Source organism: Cololabis saira, chromosome 20, assembly GCF_033807715.1.
Source record: "Cololabis saira isolate AMF1-May2022 chromosome 20, fColSai1.1, whole genome shotgun sequence".
NCBI lineage: Eukaryota > Metazoa > Chordata > Actinopteri > Beloniformes > Belonidae > Cololabis > Cololabis saira.
The window spans coordinates 24,750,934-24,775,977 of NC_084606.1; the positions used below are offsets into that span (position 1 = coordinate 24,750,934).

General features: G+C 43.0%; 1 protein-coding gene across 2 annotated transcripts in view; it reads left to right on the forward strand.

Annotated features, from left to right (window-relative positions):
• nlgn2a (neuroligin 2a) overlaps nt 1–25,044 on the forward strand; it is a 289,734-nt gene that overhangs the window by 93,563 nt on the left and 171,127 nt on the right. For both annotated transcript variants that reach the window (XM_061710704.1, XM_061710705.1), the window contains exon 3: nt 6,100–6,915. In XM_061710704.1, coding sequence (XP_061566688.1) covers nt 6,420–6,915 — 496 coding nt within the window. In that variant the 5' untranslated portion in view covers nt 6,100–6,419. The remainder of the gene's footprint in view (nt 1–6,099; nt 6,916–25,044) is intronic.

Below are 25,044 nucleotides of genomic sequence, written 5' to 3' on the forward strand. Positions count from 1 at the left end.
CTCAGGTGGAGGAGTTTAAGTATCTCTGGGTCTGGTTCACGAGTGAGGGAATGATTGAGCTTGAGATTGACAGACGGATCGGCGCAGCGTCCGCAGTTATGCGGTCGATGTACCGGACCGTTGTGGTGAAGAGGGAGCTGAGTCGAAAGGCGAAGCTCTCGATTTACCGGTCAATTAAATGGCGTCCGTATTAATGGTGCCATCGGTATAAACCGGAGTCAAGTTCTCTCGTCTGATTTATGTCTGACCTGGCAATAAAGCTTTTTCTGAATCTACGCACCTACCCTCACCTATGGTCATGAACTTTGGGTAGTGACCGAAAGGACGAGATCGCGGATACAAGCGGCCGAGATGAGTTTCCTCCGCAGGGTGGCTAGACACTCCCTTAGAGATAGGGTGAGGAGTTCGGTCACCCGGGAGGAGCTCGGAGTCGAGCCGCTGCTCCTTCACATTGAGAGGAGTCAGCTGAGGTGGCTTGGGCATCTGTACCGGATGCCTCCTGGACGCCTCCCTAGGGAGGTGTTCCAGGCATGTCCCTCCTCCCTAGGGAGGTGTTCCAGGCATGTCCCACCGGGAGGAGACCCCGGGGCAGACCCAGGACACGCTGGAGAGACTTCGTCTCTCGGCTGGCCTGGGAACGCCTCGGACTCCCCTCGGAGGAGCTGGAGGAAGTGTCTGGGGTGAAGGAAGTCTGGGCATCTCTGTTGAGACTGCTGCCCCCGCGATCCGGGAACGGATAAGCGGAAGAGGATGCATGGATGCATGGATGCATGGATGCATGGATGGATGGATGGATGGATGGATGGATGGATGGATGGATGGATGGATGGATGGATGGATGGATGGATGGGCGGGCTTCTTGTTTGAGAAACAGTTGAAAGAAAATACCCTGACTGCACTTGAGTAACTTTTTCCACACATTAACTGGTGCTAGAACCGGTACCGGGTCCGTCGGGGGGAATGGTGAAGTGGATTGGTGCATCTTTGTCTTTTATGACATCTGTCTGCCAGATGGGAGGAAAGAAATGCTTAATGCTTCACGTACCTGCCTCTTTATTTGTTTGCACATTTACTTACAGGGTTTTTTTCTTTCTTCATTTACACTGCAACAATTAAATTCCCTCCTAGAATTGCTGGAACACACTTAGATTCATTTTAGATTATTCTCACTTTGTTCAATGAGAACAAAAGCAGATTTAGTATTGAAAAAATAAACCCCACCACCACCACCACCACCATCAAAGTCTGGTATCGGTCCTAAAGTGGAGATCTGCAAGATAAAAGCACCAGATCCCTTGTGGAACATCATCCCCGGTGAGACTTATTGTAACTAATGAGGGAGAAAATCACACATGTACATCAGACTTACATTTTGAGGAGGAGACTTTTTGAGCCGAATCCCGTTGAACTGCAAATTTCACGGTTTTTAGTAGTTTCATAAACAGACGACAAATTGTCCGACCATGTGTTGTAATCTTAATTTCGGCCTTATTATTATTCACTAATGATCCATTGGGGATTACTTGATTCAGCTCTTCACAGCCGTTAGTGATGGTTTTAACGTCTCCCAGTGGGTATTCTGGGAATCCATTGTTCCCTTATATTGCTTTTTCCACGCATTAGTTTCCCTTGTTTATGTTTTCTCCTGCATTGACATCAGTTGGTAAATGGTTTATGGCTCAACCCTCAACCACAAGAATGTATCCAGCCCCATACAATTCATTCATTAAGTCACATTTTCAACCCTCGTGTTATTCCTTGCTATCTCATGAGCATAAGACTGAATTTTATTTTCTCTTTTTTTCACTGCTCGTTTCATGCATATTCATTGGATATGATCAATATTTTACAGGAAGCAGGTAGAGGTGGCGTGGGCAGTCAGCTGCAACCCAGGAGGTTGCATTAGTGTAAAAAAAAAAAGCTAAGCAACCCCTGGGAGTTATTTCAGGCAGGCAATCTCCGCAGTGCGTGCTTATATTTACCCCTCTGGATGGTTCCCTCCAATTAGTCCATTTGTTCTTTGACCTATATAGGGAACTAGAAGTGTGTGCTCCCATTCAGATGGGGGGTGGGGGGTCAGTCCTTCACCCCTGTACTTCTGCGTAAGCCTGATAAACGATGCTTGAGCCTAAACGCCAAAGCCAAGTACTTTTCACAATTAGAGGGTTTCGGCGTGGGTTCTTTGACTGAAGCTCAACAGCCAACGAGGGACCAAAACAAGTCTGCATGTGAGACAGCAAAAAGACCGGATTAAACAAGAGTTAATACTGATAAGACATTTCATTTCATTCTTCCAAATTTTCCAGCATCACTTCCTCCACCTGTAAGATAAAGTTACCACACGAAGAGCCGGTATAGTCTGAGGGATTGTGAAGTTCTGAAGTGTAGGACACACTAACACTGAGTCTTATCCATAATCAAACAGGCCTGCAGACGTGGATGAAATCATTTCTGAAAGAAAGGAAGAAAAACAAATAGTACTCACTGTGCATATATAACTGCGCATTGCAGGAGAGTGTGCATGTGTGAGTCTGTGCACATTCTGTGCTTTGAACAGTGTGTATGCTCTTCGGCTCGTCAGCTGCCTCCTCATTTGCACATTTGAGCACACGGTAGATGAGAACAAAAGGACCCACGAGTGGGACTTGTACCATCCGCATGTTCGGCTCTGCGTCTCTGGTTAACTACAAACCACAAGCGTGTGAAGGCGATCTGGATGTGGGACACATACGCCGAGTCGACTTTGACCAGGTCTACTGGAAAGATGACTGGCTGTCACACACGACTCCATGAAGTAGTAAAGAGAAGCTTTCGTGGGAAGCTTTGAGCGAAACACAACTGAGAGAACCACAGATCCCTTTTGCAGATTTGTTCATAGCAGCTGGTTGAAGGTTGGGGAAGGGGGGGGGTTGATGTGAGCCAGTGCAGATTTATGCTTCTGCCACAACATGAAAACAGCAGCAGTCACCAAACTGGCGATGTTGTTATCAAATGCTACTACTGGCCTTTTTTGCAGTTAAGTTAAAGAAGATAAGAAAAGGATAGTTGGTACCATTCCCTCTTTGAACTTGTTCGCGCCACAGCTGAATGCTGAAGTAATATAACAGTGTAGTCCCGGTTGGGTTGATGGCGTCACACAAGCCTCTGTAAGCCTGGGCCTCTCTGCAAGTCTTTCCTTGTCTATGTTGTTCGCAGCTGATGTAAAGTACTGTTGCTTGTATGAATGTTTCACTAAAGTTCACAACTTTTTTTGTGCTTCAGTTTCCAGCTGATGCATGATGCTGCATTCAGTGACGAGCAGACACTCGGGGAAAAAAATCCAAGAACGCACCAAGAGGAAGCTGAATTTTGCTGGTCAGGTTCTGAAACTAAAACTAAAACATCAGAGCGCTGTCGGCTTATTTCTGTCCTGAGTTGAGGAAACTCTGCAGCTGATTCTGGGAATTTGCTGTTAACACAAAGCATGAAGAGAATAATTTTGACTTCCCACTGCTAAGGTAAAAAAAAAACAGATATAACGAGGATATAAAGCTGGAGAGACTGGAAAAGGTTTCTGGGCACTCCTTATGTGGATTACATGTCCAAAACAGTAGGATGACATAAGGCATGGATTTGTGTGGATGACTTGCTTGCAGAATCGGCTGTTTTGGTGAAACTTGTTCCATGTCTTCTGGCATGAAAATGTGTGCATATGTCCCTGCACAATAAAAAGCCACACACATTCCCGTGAATATCTGCTAGAAGTCTGTGTTGCCATGCCCAGCTCTCCTCTTATCAGCGCTCCCATCTCCTCTCCCTCTCCGCTTCATCAATCACGTAAGTGCTCCCACTGCTCACAGCAAAGCTGGACCAATTAGACCCTCTAATTGAGCCAGTTAGCAATTAAACACTCAGATGCACCCCAAAATTCTAGAGGTCCTTCCAGGAAGACTCCCGTCTGCCAGCGACTTGGCTTCTGACCAGGCTCTCGCTCGCGTGGGCCTCTGCTGCCCCTCTGTGCCTCCTCAGACATGAGCTGTGGGTCTAGAAGTCCTCCGTGAGCCCGTCGACGTCGGACTGTTAACGTCCACTCGCCTGAGACCCTTCAGGCCACTTGTTGCTCTTGTTGTTCTATGGTCACTAAAAAAGGTCTCTGTTGACTTGAGAGGAGCTTGTTCATTTACAGGACCCGTTTCCTCTCCATCTACAGCCCCTTCTTTCATCTTCCGCTTGCCTCCCACTAACCCTACTCCTTTCTTCCACCCTCTCTCTTCATCTCTGCCTCTCCATCTCAGCCTCTTTTATGTGTGAATATGTGCGTGTTTGTCGGGGAAGGGCTGGACTCGGCATGCGCTCCAAAGCGGCCCGGTCTCCGGACTCTCCATGGCCTAATTAGAGCCTGCTTTGTGAGAGCACATATACATCCTGAGACACTCGTGTGGGCAGAAAAACAGATTCCACACAGAGAAAGAATAAATGTTAGAACCAGTACATTTAGTCTGAATGCGCCGCTGCGAAAGGAAACAATGAGCAATTACAGACGCGAGGGACTGGCCCACAATTACAGCAATCTGAAAGAGCCCTAATCTGTTTTCACTCGGCTTTTGCAAGGATATCCTTCTCTCAAAGAGACTGTTGTGTGTAAGTAACTTTATTATAACAGGAACAAGTCTAATTTGTATTATCTACTCATCAGCATATATTGTCTGCGGCCTTGCCTCAGAACGCCGAACGCCTATACTTTCAAATTAAAATGACTTTATTGGAATGGGGGAAAAAAAAAGAAATAAAAAGTACAGAGGTGCTTCAGTGTGTGGAGGCGATGCAATAACTCAATTAATGATGGCTTTAAATGGGACTGTGATGGTGTGGTGATGAAGCAAGAGAGGATGTAAGAGCGAGGAAAGCGTGATGGTGAATTTTAGAAATGAGATATTACTGACCAAGTGTGTGAGTGTGTGGGCTCTTCAGCCTACTCGTGTGTGTGTGTGTGAGTGTGTGTGTGTGTGTGTGTGTGTGTGTGTGTGTGTGTGTGTGTGTGTGTGTGTGTGTGTGTGTGTGTGTGTGTGTGTGTGTGTGTGTGTGTGTGTGTGTGTGTGTGTCCTGATATGTTACATAAGACGAGCCAACAACAGTACCAGGCTGTAATCTCCTCCATGCTGCCTGCACTTATTGATTCTGGGCCTGTTACATGACGATTTGCACATTTCCGCATTAGATTAGATGAATGAGCGTAAGGGGGGGGGGGTGGGGGTGGTGGCCTCCCATTCATGTGTGGGTCAGCTCAGGCTTATTGCACATGTGTGCGGCCCTGTTTCCTGCATATGGCCAGAAAACGTCCCGGACTTGTTACAGTGTAAGCTGCTTACAGGCTAGCATTATTGACCTCTGACCCTGCTGGGCAGTGAATGGGTCCCTGCAATCTGTCGCTGTCACTCGTCCTTTGCGGTGTCTACTGTACTTTCAGGAAGCAGAACCCAAGCCTTCGGGAAACCCGTGATTAGTGAGGGATCAGTTCTAGTGACGTCAGATGGAGACCGGGGGGTTCGTCGGCATCTTCTGGGCCACATTAGCTCTGTGGAGAGGTTTTTCGCTGCCACATGGAAATAAGCTGGCGTGTTAAACACAGATCACTAGTAAGGATTATGTCTCTGCTTTCATACAGTTCACACTGGGACAGGTGGAACGTGTCCAATTTAGGGTTTCCAGGCATAATACTGTCGATACATGCGCTCAACATGGAGCATTCTTGACATTTCCACTTGTTCTAATATGGCGCAAAGACGGAAATGTGTCACATTAACTGCGCAAGGTGTTCATGTAATTTCCCTTCTTTTGATGTAATGAAGTTAAAATGTTCCCAGAATGAACCTTGTTTTCTTGATCTGCTCAATTCAGCCCTTTAAGTCACAAAGTCTTCTTGTTTCACTGTTTTCATGCCAAAAACATTGTTTTGCTTGGCAGCAGTTACGGGGGAAGAATAAAAACAGTGCTTTTATGACGTGTTAAATGGCTTCTTTTTTTGCAGCTAACCTCTCATCTTTGTGTTTCCCCTCCCTCCTCCCCCGTATCTCCATCCCTCTCTTCCCGACTCCCTTCTGCTTCTGTTTTTTTTCTCAGAATTTTCCACCAGCAGGATTATCTGGATGACAGGAGACGAATAGGCATGGAACGCAACAGAGCCATGGCTGAGGAAGTGTTTTGGATAATGTTTAGTCAGAATCAACACTGACGCGGCGACCGAACCAAACCGAGACCCGAGCACCTTTTTCTGTCTCTCCCAACTGGGTTTTCCTCCAACTTATGTGGACTCAGTGCTTCAAGCTTCGATCCAGGGTCCAACTGCTTTAGTAGTTTTATTAGATTATGCGTTCACGTCCTCGAAGGCGGTTATAAACACCCCGATATTAGAATAGGTGGCTAACAGTTTGACTCCAGCCATGAACCTCTTTCCACTTCCTCTAAGTAAACCAAGTCGGCAGTGTTTCTGGCTGAGGACACGCCGCTTGGGTCTGGTGACAGACTGGTACTGCATGACTGTGCTCGGCCTCATCATGCTCTTCGGTCTGGCCTCGTGCCAGAGGATGGATCCCTCCAAGCACCCCATAGTCACCACTAACTATGGCAAGATCCGAGGCATCAAGAAGGATTTGAACAACGAGATTCTGGGCCCCGTGGAGCAGTACCTGGGAGTGCCCTACGCCACGGCGCCCATCGGCGACCGCCGCTTCCAGCCGCCCGAAGCCCCGGGGTCCTGGCAGGAGATCCGCAACGCCACCCAGTTCGGCCCCGTGTGCCCGCAGAGTGTCCACGGCGTGCTGCCGGAGATCATGCTCCCGGTGTGGTTCACGGACAACCTGGACATCGTAGCGGGATACATCCACAACCAGAGCGAAGACTGCCTCAACCTGAACATCTACGTGCCCACAGAGGATGGTGAGTAAACACGCTGGGGGCGGGAGCCGGGAGGGACCGGCCTGAATACACCCATCACCTTCACTAAGCCCCACCCGTTTAGTTCATAAGTCTCTGTCTGTCAAGCTTTTGATCCCTGCACACGTTTTCACTGGAAAAAGAAGACTTGTCCCTGTGACTTTCAGACTAACCTTGTACATTTATTTTCACCTGACTTCTCCTAAAGCAAAGATCACATAAATGGGTCAGATATCTTTGTGTACTCATACATGACATTGAAAGTTCTTCACCATCGCCACTTTGATCCACGCAGGAAGCACAGGAACAGAACTGCTTTTCTATTGCAGTTTTTTTTATTCTCTTACACCACCTACAGTAGATGGGTTATAAGTATAGATATGAAGTGTAAGCTCACAAGAAACTTGCCAATGTTTCCATGTGTAGTCTTTATAAAAAAGCTTGACAGGCTGACCCTTCTTTGATTTTTAAACAATGATTTTAAATGATTCAAGGGAGGGGCTTGGTGAACAGTCAGAGCAACTTGGAAAAGCTTCAGGACAGTCTCATAGCTTATTATTTCATGCACTATTGGTTGATAATGACTTAAACGTTTATTGTTACATACTTTTATCCGTCTGGGGGGATTGGACTTTGATATAAAAGAAACAATTTGATAAATATCCTATGGAAAGGCCCAGAAATTGTTCAATTACGTGTCAAGGATTGTGTAATCCCACCTTCAAAGTGTTGTAAAGAAAGAAAAAAGGGCTGGAACAGCTTCCAGGTAATTTTTTATTTATCTTTTTTAGAAATGGATCAGACTGCTTTGACTTTTTTTTTCTCTTTTCCTTTCTTTCATTTTTTTTTTTTACTGTCGCAAACTCTTTTTTTTTTCTCAACTCAGATCATAATTCAGACATTTTTGTCTGCCCAGGCTCAATTTAGTGCGAGAACAATAAAGGAGACACATTTCCGTCTCGTCTGCAGGCTGTGATATGAAGAGCAAAGACTCCCATCACCCCTCTCTCCCTCCTTGTCGAGGGTTTTGTAAAACGTGTTAGAAGTATGTCATTCCTTTCATTTTTATATCTCTAATAATGGCTACATAAAGCCAGCACCTTTCACAGATAAAGGCTGGGAGAATCTTCTTGGCACTTGGTAAAGATGTGTTTTTTTGTTTTGTTTTTTGACCTCAGGACCAACTGGGCATTTTCTGGGAGAAACAATAAAGTGGAATTCTGTCAAAATGCCATCGTAGACTTGAAGTGGTGTACTTTTTATAGAAACGGTGCACATAAATGCAAAATTTAAGAGATGGGTTTTCACGCTATCATCGAATGAATACTGATATCTTATTTATTCCTTTTCATGTCTACGTAAGGACATTCTGGTTTCCACTTTGAATCGATGCTTTATTCAAATTTTTTTCCACTTTTTTTTTCCTTTTTTAAGCCCTTTCTCCCCTCAAAGCCCTTGCCTCCTCGTCTCCATTAAAACATTGTGGCTTGGGTCCTCGACACGTCGTCACTGCCGCTCATGGCTCCCGGGGCAGTAACGGTATAGGCCAACACACATCAGGCTTTGCAACCATTTTTTTTTTTTTTTTCCCCACCCAGTTTTCTGAGATGTGTGAAATTGTAAAATGTCACTCAGAGAAATATGTACACACCCGACCAAGGTTCTCACACATGCTCCCACTGGTGGAAATGTCACACCGGTGTAAAACACCTCTTGACAGTGACCATTCATCAGCGTGGAACGTCTCAGTGGGATTAACAATCACCATTAGTGAAGCGTGTGCCGGTCGGAAAGATATTATCAGAAATGTAAAAATCTCCTGGTATTTTTGTTCCTTTTAACCTCTTTTCCTTTAAATTTCAAACTGGTATAAATATTAGGGATACATATTTAATGTGTCACTTAGAAGAGGAGGCAAGGATACGGGGAACCTGGAGGAGAGAGGAAGGGAAGGAGCACATAAACCACCATGAATCCGCCAGCACACATGAACCGTTCTTGGCACTTTTCAAACGTGAACGCTGCATCTGTCAGTCTCCTGAGCTCATTTCCTTGAATTTTTTTTAGGGCACTCTTTAAACTGAATCCTTAAAATCCTTCTCTAGTTTTAAGTGGGTTAATCCTGTCGAGTTAATTCCTTATGCTGCCGTCATGCAAATGTCACACTGACAAGAATTCGTCTATATACGTGTGTGTGGGTAGTTGTTGTTTTTCTTTTTTTTATACAGAAACTAATTTTGTAACACCCATTACTCATCGTTCATTAATAAATACTTAAGTGTTGGTTAAGTTGCAGAGCGAGGGATGTGTTGTTGTGTTTTCCTTAATGTGGAGGGGTTACAGCCGCCTCGACCAACTGGGAGTTCATGCAGTTCCTTGGATGACCTCTAGGGGTCGGCTCGCCAGGATCACCAGGTGTTAAACAGGGTTAACTCTCACCACTTTAACAAGTTGGTGTTTTCAGTGTAATTGACATGTAAGCAGTGAATTTTTAGCTCAGTAAGCATAGTCACTCTTATTTCTAGGATTATAGGGCTCGTTGTGCCTGGCTGGGATGTTCTCGGAGCAAAGGCTGCTCAGATAGGCTATCACCAGCCTCCAGTTCCTGGCTCAGGTGGGTCGGCTAGTGGCAGCACAGGGCCGAGAGACCAGCTGTCTGGCTGCCTTTGACGGGACCTGAGTCGCACTGGCTCCTAGCCTAACCACGACTATTCAACTACAGACAAGTACCTGTGGCATCTTCGTCAAAGTTCAGCTGGCGCTCTGCTAATCCTCATTTTGACTTTAGTAGCCCTGATTTAAGTTATTGCTACTGAAATAACATCTGAAACTGGGATGGATGGATGGATTTGATCGGTATGAATGCTAGATAACGTTGGATAGCATCATAGGCTAGCATGAGCTAAACTAAGGGGGATTGTGTAACTAAGGTAAGACTGCGTGTTTCAGCTGACTCAGGCCTGTTCGTTTCACCGTCTTTTTACCATCTCTTATAGACACACAGGAAGCTGCTCTACAGCTGCATGTTGCCAGTCACTACTGAGTAGATGACATAGCTCCACTGCACCGCTACCATGCTAATGAACTGTACGAGAAGTATCATATCACTTTTTATTTTAAGTTTTTTTCTCACGTTCTTGTAACATTTGTGGAAAATAATACCTCCATGAGTTCACAGGTTGTACAGATGCTCCCTCCAGCACTTCCTGAGTTTTTAAAGCTGGAATTCATCCGGTGCATGACGGGCTGCAAACATTGCTAGAGAAGTACAGGATATGCCAAACTGACACTAAAATGTCAGGTTTGACAAGTATTCACATACAGTTTGATGCATTTTCACCACTGGGAAGCTTGAAAGCAATAATCCTGTACTCTGACACTGATACCAACATTGGTGCTGCTATTTTTTCCAATTCTTTCTTAATTTTACTGCCTTTGCACAACTATTTTTCTACTTCATTACTCAGTGAAAGTTACTCTTTAAATTTAGTCATAAAAAACTCGAATGGACTCAGGTTAGGAACATTTCACGGCTGGATCCAGATGACGCGCAATAAAATACATTTCATACCACTGCACATTCAAACGTGAGCGGTGGGCTAATCATCAATATGTGAAGAGTTTGGAGCTAGGATGGAGCGATTGCTTGAGCAAAACATAAATGACAGAACCCTAAAAAAGCTAAATGATACCCCCTTAGAGATATTTTGGCTCCTTTTAACCCTGGTCTAAACGTCATAGCACAAGTTTGCAAATATTTACAGGAACACTGCAGTGAATTCTGCAGGAACCAATGTGCCGAGTAGCCTGAACTAGCAAAAAAAAAAAAAGTAGCCTTTTTTTCTCTGGTTTCGGTGCCTTTATTCTCATCCCTGTACATTGTCATACATAATACATAATGACTCTCTTTGACTCCTCTGTGTACCAAACATTAAGTAGCTTTCTGTGTCACCGCCCTAACTCTGTGATGGATGATTCTATATTTCCTCTCACGGTAGCTATATTTAGACAGACTGAACACTGAAGTAGTACTATAATGTACAGTGTTGATCATAAGCCTGCGTGTTTTCTCATACGGTAGTATAGAATATCATTGTCCCCGAGGAAGCTGGCAGGTAGCGGCCTAAATAAATGCAGAGACGGAGGGGCTCCACTGGTTTCCTTGGAGACAAAATAATAAATCATAGAAGGAGCTGTTCATGTGGCTCCTGCAGATTCCTGCTGGATCGATGGATAAGGAGTGGAAAGGAAGAGCTGGGCCACCGTCGCCTCAGGCCGTCAGACAGACCACATACCTCTCTCAGCAGTCGTTAGCACAGAGCAGAGCTTTGTGGTGAAGGGTTGGGCTTGATAGCGTAAATATGTAAATGATTCCCAGCAGGAAGATTCATTATCACACTGTTTTTTTTATATTTTATGTTTCCCAGTGAAAGAGACAAACAACGGTTTTTGCTATATGTTTGCAGAAAAACGTGTAAAAGTTAATGTCAGTTCTTCAGATATTCTTGATGACACATACTCAATGTAATTTTTATCTTACTTATTAAAAATATTCTGTATTCTGTCAAATACAGGCTAATATAGATTCTGAAAAGACAGTACATTTTATAATTTCCTGTTTATAAGCTATTGATATCACTCCATCAGCCTGTATTAGTTGACTTTAAGATAAAATGTACACAAAATATAACCACACAATGTTCAGAGTAAAAGGACGCCACAGTTTAAAGTATGAGTGCGATCTCCGTCAGAGCTAAACTCAGATTGAACTCTTTTTAAATACAGATGTGATATTAAGTAAGATTGAAGACTATTTAAGTTTAAGAGACCCACATTTCTGTACCTTCTATTTATAGCTTCAAACTACTACAAAACAAATGTGGATGTCATTAAAGATTTGATAAGAACGAGACTAAGGGTCTCATGGATTGCAGGGAGCTAAGCTACACGGCGCAACACATACCTCTCTTCTGTCACACTTGGATTCCCTTGTGCTTCAAAACCATGTTACTAGTGTTTATTACTCTGAACATTTTTCAATGTCAAATTTATGTTGGGAGAAATGTTACTGAAGGGTGTTAACTGCAAGCGTTTATATGGTGACTGTGTGCTAGCAGCCAACTGCTCAATTATACTACCACAGCTACTTATTAAAGTACTGTATGTGGTTGTATTGAACTGATGATGCTGTTGTGAGTATAAACAGCATCCAGGTGATTTCTCGCGGCGGCTGAGCCACCATGGGGGTCCAGATTGCGACTGCATATTTCGGAGACTTCTTTTGTTTTCTTCGGCTCGTTGCCCCTGTTTTAATAGCCAAAGTGAGCTGAAGCATCACTGCAGGCAGGGGTGAAAGTAGGTCAGATCGGCCTGAAAGTACGTCCCAGTGAAATATTTCTTAATGGAATGCAGTTTTAGTAAGAGAAGAGAGCAGCTGCTTCTCCCAAACCATCCAAAACCAGCCACAGCGCACAAAAACACATCTGTTAACCTTTTACCCTCTTGAATAACAAATTGTGTCACATTGTAAAATTTAAGATCATCCAAGCAAAGTCGTCAATGTCTCTTATGGTGCAGTGAATGTCCACATATATCAATAACAAGGGCAAATATCAAACAATAAATAAATACTATAAATTCATGTTAAAGCCACTATATGTAGTAATACAACGTCTGTCCACATGGGAGCATATCGATCTGCTATATTGACAAAAGATCCACAGACAATACTGTTAATGAGTGAGGATTGTCCGGCATTACTCTGTCCCGATATGGGTGAACTTCATTCCCACCAGGAACTTTCCTAAGATAAACTTCCACGATGTGGTCAGAATTTGTATTTCTACACAAAGTGGTTTACTGAACAAATACATGCTGTGTAGAGGCGATTGTGAAAGAAGCAAAACAGGCAAAGTTCTGGTTATATTCACTTCGCCGCTGTGAGTTAGTGGTGGTATGTTAATCTTATCAATACTATTACAGCCTTCCTGTATTGTTACAGCTCGAATGTGTGTTTAAATTAAAATGTCTGGATAAGAATCACATTTTTATCCACTGAAAACAGTCAGTTACACATGTAAATCAAGTTAAAATCAAAAATGACACTTGATATATAATTCCCACCACATTGTTCACTGACGTGTCACACAACCTGGACTTTCCTGCATGTTCTGTCTCTGATGAGACATGAAGATGAGCTCATACCATCAAAACGGGTTAAATATAGTCTCTTCTGAAACTGAGGCTTTCTAAAATTGCATTATACCCTGAAACCAGAAGCTGGTCCACAAATAAGGGGTGAATTAAGGCAGGAGACATGACACTGTTTATGACACGCTAACATTTTAACTTGTGGTGTAGACGGCCTTGACAAATCAGCAATTAATGATCAAATTCCCAATTTAAGCAAAATTCTGAGTCATCAGAGACACATCGGCATGATATATCCCCAAAAATATCTTAATTGGTGCCATGCTGGTGGTCCTGCCCACATAAACTGCTACAAAAGTGTCTTTTAAGCTGCTAGTCCTGTTCAATTAGTCCCTTCACGGAAGGTATACATAGGTTTTGCCAGATGATCCTTCGGGATTTGAACTGCTAACCTCAGCGTTGTCAGCAGCGCTCTACTTTGCTGGAGCTGCAGGGTGCTAGCAGAGGGCCTTATAAATTATTCCATCCGAGACTTCATCTATCTCCATGCATCAAACTCAAACTCCCACATCTCCCCGTTCTGCAATATTTCAATTTTCTGAGGAGATTCATCAAGGAGAGCTCAATACTAATGCAATAAAGCACACAGTGTCTGCAGACCGTGCTGCAACACCGGCGTTGTCAAAGGACCAGAGATGAATGAATAAATAAAAGAGTTAAAAACAAACAGATAAATAATGGAAAAGGGGGAGAGAAGTGCCAGCATTGAGCATTAGAAATATATATGTATACATATATATATATATATATATATATATATATATAAATCTATTTCTTCTCATGCCTGAAGAATCCTTAATAATTCTGCTCCAGCTATTTCTTAACATCACGTTCCTCCCCTGCAAGCCTCAGCTGATATCTTTCACAGTAAAAAGATGGGAAGAAAGGGGTTAGAGTGAAAAAATAGATCGGTGTGTTTCAGCAGGAAGAGTGTATTTCCCCTAGAATGAACAATTACTGTTACATCGAGAGTGATTCCTGAAGCTTCCCCCGTGTCTCTCTTTAATACACTCTTCGTCAAGAATCTCAAAGTTTTCTTTAATATAAGTTTGCTCGCAACAACTGATAGGGATAAACTAAGGAATTTAATGAAAAGACAAGGACGCAGTGAAGAGCAGAGAGTCAGTTATGAAGTCTGCAATCTCCAGGTAGTTGTCATTTTGAGGAAGATGGAAGATGGAGGTCAGAACAAAGGTCTGATTCAGCCTTCACCGTAGCCCTTGCAAGCCGAATCTGAGGGAGTCTGTCTTTGTTGTTGCACCTCATCTCTTGTGTCACCTCCTCCTCCATCTTTCTTTTTGCGGTCATCTGTGTTCCCTGCTCTACCTCGAGGCACGGTAACGCAGACAACAGCTGGCTGGCTCGGTTAGAGGCTTTATCTCACTTCCTTAGATGGTGAAAGCAGAGAGAGAATCAGAGCAGCCAGGGTCGGAGGCCCACTTTCATCTGTTATGGTCATCCATTGAGGGTAATACATAATCAGAAAAGTGTGCAGCACACAGAATTTCTTGTGGTATTTGAAAAGTTTGGCAGCTCTAAAAGTTCTGGTTTCACATTTCTGACAAAGGAAAAGTCAGAGGTTCATCCCTTGTGAGTAGAGGAGTATCTCTGTTTTTCCTGGTAATCTTGTGCTGCGTAAGTCACGCATTTTCCTAACCCTAAACAATAAATGTTTACGGCTTAGCCTAAGCAAACACTTAAACCAAACCAAACAATAAAGCGAATGAAAACAAATGTAACAATTGGCTAAACAGCTTTAAAGAATGAGGGGTTGGAACAGCTTTCCCCCTCGGGAGTTGAACAATGGCTTCTTGATTGAAAGTTTTTTCCCCATAACCAGTGCTTACTGAGCATCCATCCATCAATTCATCCAATTTCTTCCAGTAATCTTGGACTATATTGCAAGAGAAACAGTCTGAGCAAAGATCCAAAGAACTCCCTGTCCCCGGCCCCCCTCTCCCAGCTCTGCTGTGCAGACACTGAAGCGTGACCAACCCTACCAAGAGATAGCATCTCTCCAGTGAGTCCTGGATCCCCCCGAGGCATTCTGAGCGCCTCCTATACGACTGAGCCTCTCACTCACTCCCTATAGGTAATCCCAGACAGCCATCCATGGACGCTGTTTTGTATTCAAAACCGAGAAGATCTGATTGTTTTAACTGTTTAAAAATAAAGTTAGTCTTAAATCTAGTCTTTGGTGGTGATAAAATGGTTTGAAAAGCATTACATTCAGTTTGCTGAACATCTGGATTCCGGACCACAACGCCTTTCTTCCCATCAAATATCACAAACAGATAAGCTGTTAAGTATTTTGTTAAGTATTTTGAAGCATTGCCCAGAGAAAGGACTCTTTTAAAAAAGAATTTGGTCAATGTGCGCCAGTAATATTTGGAAAGTATGTGAGTTGAATGACCCTTCAACTGGACTCATTCATGTGTGAGGTTTTCTGAACAAATACACACTGTGTAGAGGTGTTTGTGAAAGAAGCAAAACTTTGCTGCTGAGTTAAGGCTGGATTATGGTTCTGCAACAAATCGACGCTGAGTGTGCGCCGCAGGTTGCGCTGCGCACCCCACGCCGCACGCCACGCCGCACGCCACGCCGTACACCACACCACTGTTTTGAAACTGGGGCTTTCTAAAATTGCATTATACCTTGAAACACAGCGAAATACCTTGTATTCAAAACCAAGAAGGTCTGATTGTTTTAATTGTTTAAAAATAAAGTTAGCCTTAAATCTAGTCTTTGGTGGTGATAAAATGGTTTGACAAGCATTCCATTTAGTTGTCTGAACATCTGGATTCCGGACCTAAATGCCTTTTTTCCTATCAAATATCACAAACAGATAAATTGTTAAAGGGGACCTATTATGAAAAACACGCTTTTTCTTGCTTTAACATATATAAAGTGGTCTCCTCTCAGCCTGCCAACTCAGAGAAGGAGGAAAGCAACCAAATTCTGCAGTGTCTGTACAGCCGCCCGGATGAGCCGTCCAGTGTGATGTGGCTTCTATGAGCCGTTCAGATTCTGCTCCCGTCGTTACGTAACGACAGGAGCGATTTACATCGGTTGGCCTCCCATGCGTGAAACCACGCCCACAAATAACTCCGCGGGCCGGAGCTTCCACCATTTTTTCGTAGCGGTGCATCGCATCATTCAGGCAGCCAATCAGCACGGTGCCTCATTATCATAGCCCCGCCCACTCAGAATCCCTCATAGATAATGAGGTTAGAGAATGGGAAGATAAAGACATGGCTCAGAGGCTGAATTTCTAATTTATTTAGCAAAAACAATAAAAAGCTTGTTTTTAAGACATTCAAGGCCTGTTTAAAATAGATATTAGATGCCATAATAGGTCCCCTTTAAGTATTTTGGAGCATTGTAAGCCCAGAGAAAGGACTCTTTTAAAAAAGAATTTGGTCAATGTGCGCCAGTAATATTTGGAAAGCATGTGAGGTGAATGACCCTTCAACTGGACTCATTCATGTGTGCGGGGCACCAATGTCAGCCAAAGAATCTGCAGAAATCTTTGTTCTGCCAGTGCACATGCTCCATGAACCCAAGCCCTGGGAAAGAACAGATCTTCTTTATATCTCTTGGTGGGAATTTGATGAACTTTCCATGTGAATAAGTTACAGAACAATTTCCTTTCAGATGAGTGTAATTTGTAATCCAACTCAATCAGTTTTATTTATATTGTGTCTACTACAATACAAGGTGTTTCTATGTGTTTTTTCAGAGACCCAGAGCATGACCCCCAAGCAATTGTTATATAAACAATTGCACATAAAAACTCCCCATAGCGGGTGAAAAACCTTTAAGCAAAACAGTAGCAAGAACACTGAGGTGGTCAGAGGGTGCGACTGCAGGTCAGCATGCAGCCCTGGAAGCTCTGACCTGCAAACATGTACAGAAGAGAAAAAGAGGAGGCAGACCAGCACAACAAACTATCCAATCCAATTTTATTTGTTAAGCACGTTTAAAAAAAACCCCAGCTGACCAAAGTGCTGTTCAGAATAAATAACAAGACAAAACAGCTCAAGACATCAAATGTTAAGTAAAATAAATAAAGTAAGTTAAAAGACATAAAATAAAGGTAACAGTCATACTATCAATCAATAAAATAGGATGAAATAAAAGATAAAAGAATAAAATAAAGAATAAAAGGATAAAATAAAGTCAGTGTTGCTAAACTACAGGAATAACAGAGAACAATGATGCTTTATTAATTACTTCTAATTAATATCTGTTGATTGAGCTGCAGAAAGGAAAGAAAAGAAGAGGGGAGCAAAAGTGGTGAGGGCACCACTCAGTGGATCATGTTGGCGTCCCCCTGCAGTGTAGCTCTATAGCACAATATCTAGGATGAAGCTTTGTTTAAGAGCAGCTGCTCTAGTCTGGTCCTGTAGCTGCAGCGATGACTACTGGCCCTAACACACTAGAGTTTACACTAACTATAGGCTTTATTAAACACTAACGTTTGTTTGGAATGGGGAGATGTGCTTTAAGTTTGGTTTTAAAGATGGAGGTGGTGTCAGCCTCCTTAACCCAGATTGGAAGTTGGTTCCATAGTAACGGTTCCTGATAGCAGAAGACCGTCCTCCAAATCTACATTTGGATACTCTAGGAACGATGACTAAACCTGCACTCTGAGAACGGAGATCTATTAGGAACATAAGGTGCTATCAGACGGTGGAGCTCGGCCATTTAGAACTTTATATGCAAGTAATAGAAGTTTGAATTGGATTCTAAATTGGACGTGGACGTGGTCTCTCTTGTTGATTCCTGTCAGCACACTTGTTGCTGCATTTTGGATCAGCTGGAGCCTATTCAGAGAATTACTTGGGCATTCTGCCAATACATTACAGTAATCTAGTGTAGAAGATAGAAACAGATGAATTAGAATTTCCGCATAATTTTGGGAGAGGATGCTCCTAATTGTTGCGATTTTACGGAGATAGAAAAACCCTCTCTTCCAAACCTGGTTAATATGCTGTTGAAATGGCAAATCCTGATCAAAAATAACTCCAAGGTTTCGCATAGTAGTACTGGATGCCATCGTAACACCATCTAATCCCTTCCTAAGGTGCTTGGGACCAAAAACAATAACCTCTGTTTTGTCAGAATTTAGAAGCAAGATATTAGTAGACATCCAGTCCCTAATCTAAGACATGCCTGAAGTCTGGCCAACAGTTCTGTTTCATCTGGCTCAATGGACAAATACAGCTGCGTATCATCAGCATAGCAATGAAAATTGATGCCATGGTTCTGGATAACACTTCCCAAAGGCTGCATGTATAAACTGAACAAGACTGGCCCTAGCACTGAACCCTGCGGGACAGCTTAGAGACCCTCGTCTGTGGAGAAGAAACCTCATTAACATGAACAAGCTGCAACCTGTCAGATAGACATGATTTAAACCAACCCTAATATGTGTCCCACCCTTCCTTAAGCCATAACATTTTTTATCTGTCATACACACATCGATACATATATGTAAACTACTCCCTTGTCTCCTTTTTCATTCCCTGGACATGTGAAATATATCAATTAGCTCAAAGAATCATGATACAATGAGTTATGTCATTAATGAAATCTGCATCGTTTAAGCTAAACGGTCCTGATCGGCTTGGCATAGGCACATTTCTTTTGACAGGTGTTTAAACATGAAATGATAGATGCTCTCTGCCACCAAATGAAATGTGAACACTCAGATTTGTTCCCAGGCTTTGAACCCTGTTACCCTTAAGGGCCCGTTGTAGTATCCTGTTCTTGAATGTAGAGAACTCATGTCAATTGAGTTGATCTTTTATTTGAAAATAACGATAATGAAGTGAGAGGATCAAAGGTGCAGCAGATGAAAAAAAAATCCAGAAAATGTAAGTGTTTTGGAAATTGACTGGTCTTGTCTTGCTCTAGCTATGAAATGAGTTTGCTTCATGAGTCCATTTGATGTTCACCTCTGCATATTCAATGGTAATGACCGCGATTATTGAATCGATTAACATATTTCTCTTTGTATCTATGCTTATGGTAGATGCAACACTTTCATTATGCACTTACAAGGCCGCGATAGAGCGCTCCACCAGATTATGATATTGATCACATTTTACAGCTGTCAGGTTGCTTCTGAAGGATGATGATGATGAGAAGCCACGGTGAGGTTGCTTAGGGAAACTGAAATGAAAAGTGGATGGGAACCATGTGGAAAGGTAGGCAGGCAGGAAGGAAGGGGAGTATCGTGGAATTGGGATGGAAGACACAAGAAAGGGGGAGGCAGAGGAGAGGGATTGCCTTGGCAACCATCCACCATTTCCTGTGTCTTCCTGTCAGGGTGTGCATCAAAGGCCGCACGTACTTGCCTTTCAACTAGTCTCTGAATGAAGGAATTAGCAAGATCTTTATTCCAGCTATTTATAGCCTGTAAGCTTGAGAGATGGAGAGAATAAACCAGAATTTGAGGAGGGAATATGCATGTGGATTTATGTGTGGGTAGATTTTAGTTTCCAGTGTATTTTTTTGCAAGAACATCAAATGATCGCGACCATCTCTCCAGTGTTTTGTCTCAGACATGTGGTTCATCAGTTGTCCTCCCTCACTTGTCCTCCCTCCAGCTTTCTCTCCTTGTCCATTTTTTTCTGCCCTATGTTGCCTTCATCCCCTCTGACTTTCTTACAGATTCCCAGTTATGTGCTTTGGATGAGCAGTGAGGGCAGAAATGGGATTGAGCATCAGACAGTCAATTGAAAGGATCTCTTTAGCCTCTAGAGAGTGATCTCACTTTGCAACAGTACTTAGACAATAAGCTCCCAGGCTTTGACTATCCATGTTCTCCTATCTCGGATTCTGTAACATTGCTCCACAATCTGGGATATCATTTGATTTAATTCTGGGATTGATTAAGTGCATCTAATGAAGTCCAAAGTACTCTGCCCCATCACTTAAACATCGGATTCAATAAGCAGAGCTTTGGAGACATGCTGAGTAACCTTCACCTCCTAGCTCAGGTCTCCTGTTTAAAGTACTCAGTGAACCATCCCTTCTAATGTCTCTTTTAATTGCAAATGTTCTCAGGCCTGTTAAAAGGAAAAGTTAATTAGAGAAGCTGTCTATCTTACATCGAAAATATTTTTATTCAAAGCTGCTTAAATCTTTATGTAAAACGCGTCGTTGCCCTCCTGGAATCACTTCAGAGCTTTTCAGTGTTTTGTTAAGACACCTGTTTTATAATTTTGTCTGTTTACTGGAGCATAACCTTAAATTTCCTGCCCAGATAAATTTGTTTACCAGCAGATGAATAAATGAGCATTTATCTGTTAAAAATGCAGAATCTTTTATTATTGGATGATGGAGACGCAAGTCAGAAGAGAGTAAATTATTTACTTACTGGTTTCCAAGAGCCTGTATACACTTTTAGTTTGGTTTTACCGTACATATCAAAACACAATGGTATACATTTGATCCATGGTCTCCTTTTTTTTGTTTGTGCAGAATTCCTTTTATCAACGAATACCTGTTGAATTGAACACATTTACCGAAACATTAGTCTTGACAGAACTTAGAAAAGCTTCCACTGTATGTATTTGGTGAAATATGCTTGTTGGATTCGTAAGTGCAGTACGGTGATAACGTCACAAACCAACTAAACATTTTCCCCAAAGACTAAATGTAGTTAGTTTAATAAATGCCACAACTCCTCACCTGCACACATAAATGAAAAGATGCTGCAGGGAAATACTGATTCTGAAGCCCGCTCACTCACTCACTCACTCATCTTCTCCCGCTTTATCCGTTACCGGGTCGCGGGGGCAGCAGCCTCAGCAGGGATGCCCAGACTTCCCTCACCCCAGACACCTCCTCCAGCTCTTCCGGGGGGAGTCCGAGGCGTTCCCAGGCCAGCCGAGAGACATAGTCTCTCCAGCGTGTCCTGGGTCTTCCCCGGGGTCTCCTCCCGGTGGGACATGCCTGGAACACCTCCCTAGGGAGGCGTCCAGGAGGCATCCGGTACAGATGCCCAAGCCACCTCAGCTGACTCCTCTCAATGTGGAGGAGTAGCGGCTCGACTCCGAGCTCCTCCCGGGTGACCGAACTCCTCACCCTATCTCTAAGGGAGCGTCCAGCCACCCTGCGGAGGAAACTCATCTCGGCCGCTTGTATCCGCGATCTTGTCCTTTCGGTCACTACCCAAAGTTCATGACCATAGGTGAGGGTAGGGGCGTAGATTGACCGGTAAATCGAGAGCTTCGCCTTTCGACTCAGCTCCCTCTTTACCACGACGGTCCAGTACATCGACCGCATTACTGCGGACGCTGCACCGATCCGCCTGTCAATCTCACGCTCCATTGTTCCCTCACTCGTGAACAAGATCCCGAGATACTTGAACTCCTCCACCTGAGGCAGGACTTCTCCACCCACCCGGAGAAGGCATGCCACCCTTTTCCGGTCGAGAACCATGGCCTCGGTCTTGGAGGTGCTGATTCTCATCCCTGCCGCGTCGCACTCGGCCGCAAACCGCCCCAGCACATGCTGGAGGTCCCGGTCTGATGAAGCCAACAGGACAACATCATCTGCAAAAAGCAGAGATGAAATCCTGAGGTTCCCAAACCGGATCCCCTCCGGCCCCTGGCTGCGCCTAGAAATCCTGTCCATAAAAATTATGAACAGGACCGGTGACAAAGGGCTGAAGCCCGCTTTCAACTATAATGCCATAAGCTTGTTTGCCTTCGGTTTAGATGAACACGTGAATTGAAGCATTGTATGGTTTAAATGAGGGCCCTACTTCCCGAATGTTGGCTCTTTTACTGATTTTCACATATATAACAGGTTTGCATGGTCAAAATTCCTCCATCAATTCACGACTAGTCACTTTGGAAATGTAAGCTAAGAAGGAAGAAAAAGGAACTTCTGTGGCTCCTGCATGAGTCATGGCATAAAGTCTACCGCAGCAAGTGGCTAAATACCCTCTGAAAGGGTGGGAATGGCTGTGAATAGGAGGTACCAGACCCAGTTTCACAGGAAATACTTTCGTGAAGTGAATGTTTACGTTTATGGCCAGGATACATGTCAATAGCACTCGTGGGTTTGCTGCCATGATGGGACTGACCTCAGAAATGACATCAGAGAGAGAAAGTAATTAGGATCGAAACAGAAAACTGCCGAAACATTCAATCAAATGAAATCTTACCCTGGATTCACACTGAAACGGTCCCGGGCATCATAGGCAGCCGGCTGCCATTCATTTTCTATGAAAGCGTGGGTCAAGAGGCAGCGGGAGCAGCTCGTCCAGAGCGTCAATTTGAAGTTTGAAAAATCTCAACTTTATACAAATGAGCAGCGGCGACACCGAGGCAGCGTCCAATCACAGACCGGGATTCCTGAAGCGAGAAGCTTCAATGCAGATTGTACTTTCATGTACACGCAAACGTACACTCACTCACATTCATACATGAGCATAGCTGTGCACTAACAAACGTATTTTATCAGGAATTAATATATTTCATCCAGCAAACTGACATTTTTGCTGATTTGACTGCCGTTTTTACCTGAACTGCTCATATGAAACACGTAACTGATGGTTAAGGAGCTGGATCGTCCGAACGATTTTATTTGCTACATCGATCCAGTTCTGCAGCGCAGCTTGAAGCCCCGCCCACAGGCGTCGACAGACTTTCAGTGTGAATCTACCAAGCAGCGCGATGCAGGCGTCAGGCAATTTTTGACGCTTTCAGTGTGAATCCAGGGTTACAGTATTAATGTATCAACCAACCAATTTAGGGTCTTGCCAACCAGATAACTACATGAAAAGCTTTATATATATGGTTCACATTCTGAAACGCTGACTCGTGTCAGGGCAGCATGGTCAGCCGTTCTGTTACCATGTTGTTGATGAGACCAACACCATTAGAAATTCACCTAGACATGCTAAAAACTGTAGACGAGTCCGAGTAGAAAGAAAGGAAGGTACACTGTGAAATAATTTGTGGAGTTTTAGTGTAAAACTGAGATAAAGCCATATCATGTTGGTGTTTAATTTCAATCATGTGTACAGGTTATAAACCTGGTATAGTCACCTTCGTGGAAGAGCAGCCTGTACGGGTGGTTTTGTGTTTTAATACTTATCTTTAAGATGGACTGGACCTTTAACTGTGTCTACATATCTACATGTCTACATGATCATGATCAGGAAATGTTGATACCTTCACATGAACCAGTTAACACAAATATAAGACATGTATGTATTTTGGACCTGCTTGCCATAAAAACAATACTCATTCCAAAATAACTGTAGATTTTTCCAATATATATGTTAACATTTTGGGATAAATTTGCTCAGGACTTATTATTGTTTTGAATTTAACATTTTCTGAGTTCCAAGAACCCTCACCTAAAAAAGCCAACAAGAGCAATAACTCTTCTGATAAGATAAAAACAAAGATAAGAAAAGACTTCCAACAGTCGAACTGCCAGAAAGAAGATGATACAAGTCAAGGGCTATAAAAATGTAAAAAGGAGACTTTAAATTGACTAATGAAACATTTAAATGAAACAAAATGAAAAAAGTACAGGTACTGCATGTACAGAAGTATCTTAAAACTGTATACATACACATACTCTCCATAGCATGTATACAAATTCACAGTTCAAAAATCCCAGCAGTGTTTCCATCGGTTCATTTATCGAACGCTTCAACTGGATTGTGTTCGACTCGGTTGTAACGTCATTCTGAGTTCTGAATGTCATGGTAAATGCAAACACATCTTCCTAACAAATGTCTAGTTTTAAATACAGTTAAAGACAGACATCATTCTGTTAAAAGTATATTGACCCTTTCTCCTTTTTTTGTTAGCTGCAGCCATCTCTCTTCTATTCTGGGCTTGTGGATACTCTCACAGCTAGTAGGGAGGCATTTGTCAGTTTATTTTGGACTACATTTTATTTATGTTTTATTTATGTTTAGAAATGATTGACAATTTAAAAACTACTGTTTTTGTGTCATTATATTCTGCTATTGGTCAGATATCAATAAATACAAGGTCCTACAAGTTTAACCCTTTAAAAATCACAATATTATCTTGTTCACAAAAGTTAAAAAATTAAAAGATCCCAATACTCCTAATTAAGCATCTTATTCTAAATTATTTTATGTGTGTATTCTTCTCTCTAAATTCATGGGCATGTATTTAAGAAAAAGAAAAACACCTAATTTAGCTCAAAAGTCAAGCTCTTGTGAAACATCTCTTACCCTTTGCCTGCTTCTTAGTGTACATCTGTTTTATGTAACCTTCAGAAAGGAAGATGTTGGGAGCTGTCTGGGAATTATAATGGATTTTGCTCACCTTAAGGCCAAGTTATGAAGGCACACATCCGTGTATATCCATAGGTGCAAATATGCAGCACTCATTATACACCAGGAGGTGTGAGCCTTCCTCACTTTTTACATCCCCCTCGTCCGACACGCTCATTTTCTTGCACACACACAAAGCACACCCCATCTCTTTCAGAGCAGCTCAAAGGACCATCTCTTTAGGGCTTCTGAGGCTGAGGTGACCAGCGGCAGTGAATGCAAATTACCCCTCACACACACACACACACACACACACACACACACACACACACACACACACACACACACACACACACACACACACACACACACACACACACACACACACACAGCTTCCTCTGCCAGGTCTTGCTGTTCAGTGTACCTCCCACAACATGAATGGTAGGGAAGAGAAAGCAAGACAAAAGGAGGGATTAAAAGAGGAAAGTGGTGAAATGGTAGATAGGGAGAGCAAGAGGTTATCCAAAGTTAAAGTCTTCTCCTCCAGAGGAGCAGCTTTTGTTAATTTGATTAAACTTATTCATCATTAGTTAGCAAATAACTGCAGGGTTCAAGCTGACACTTTAAATAAATTAAGG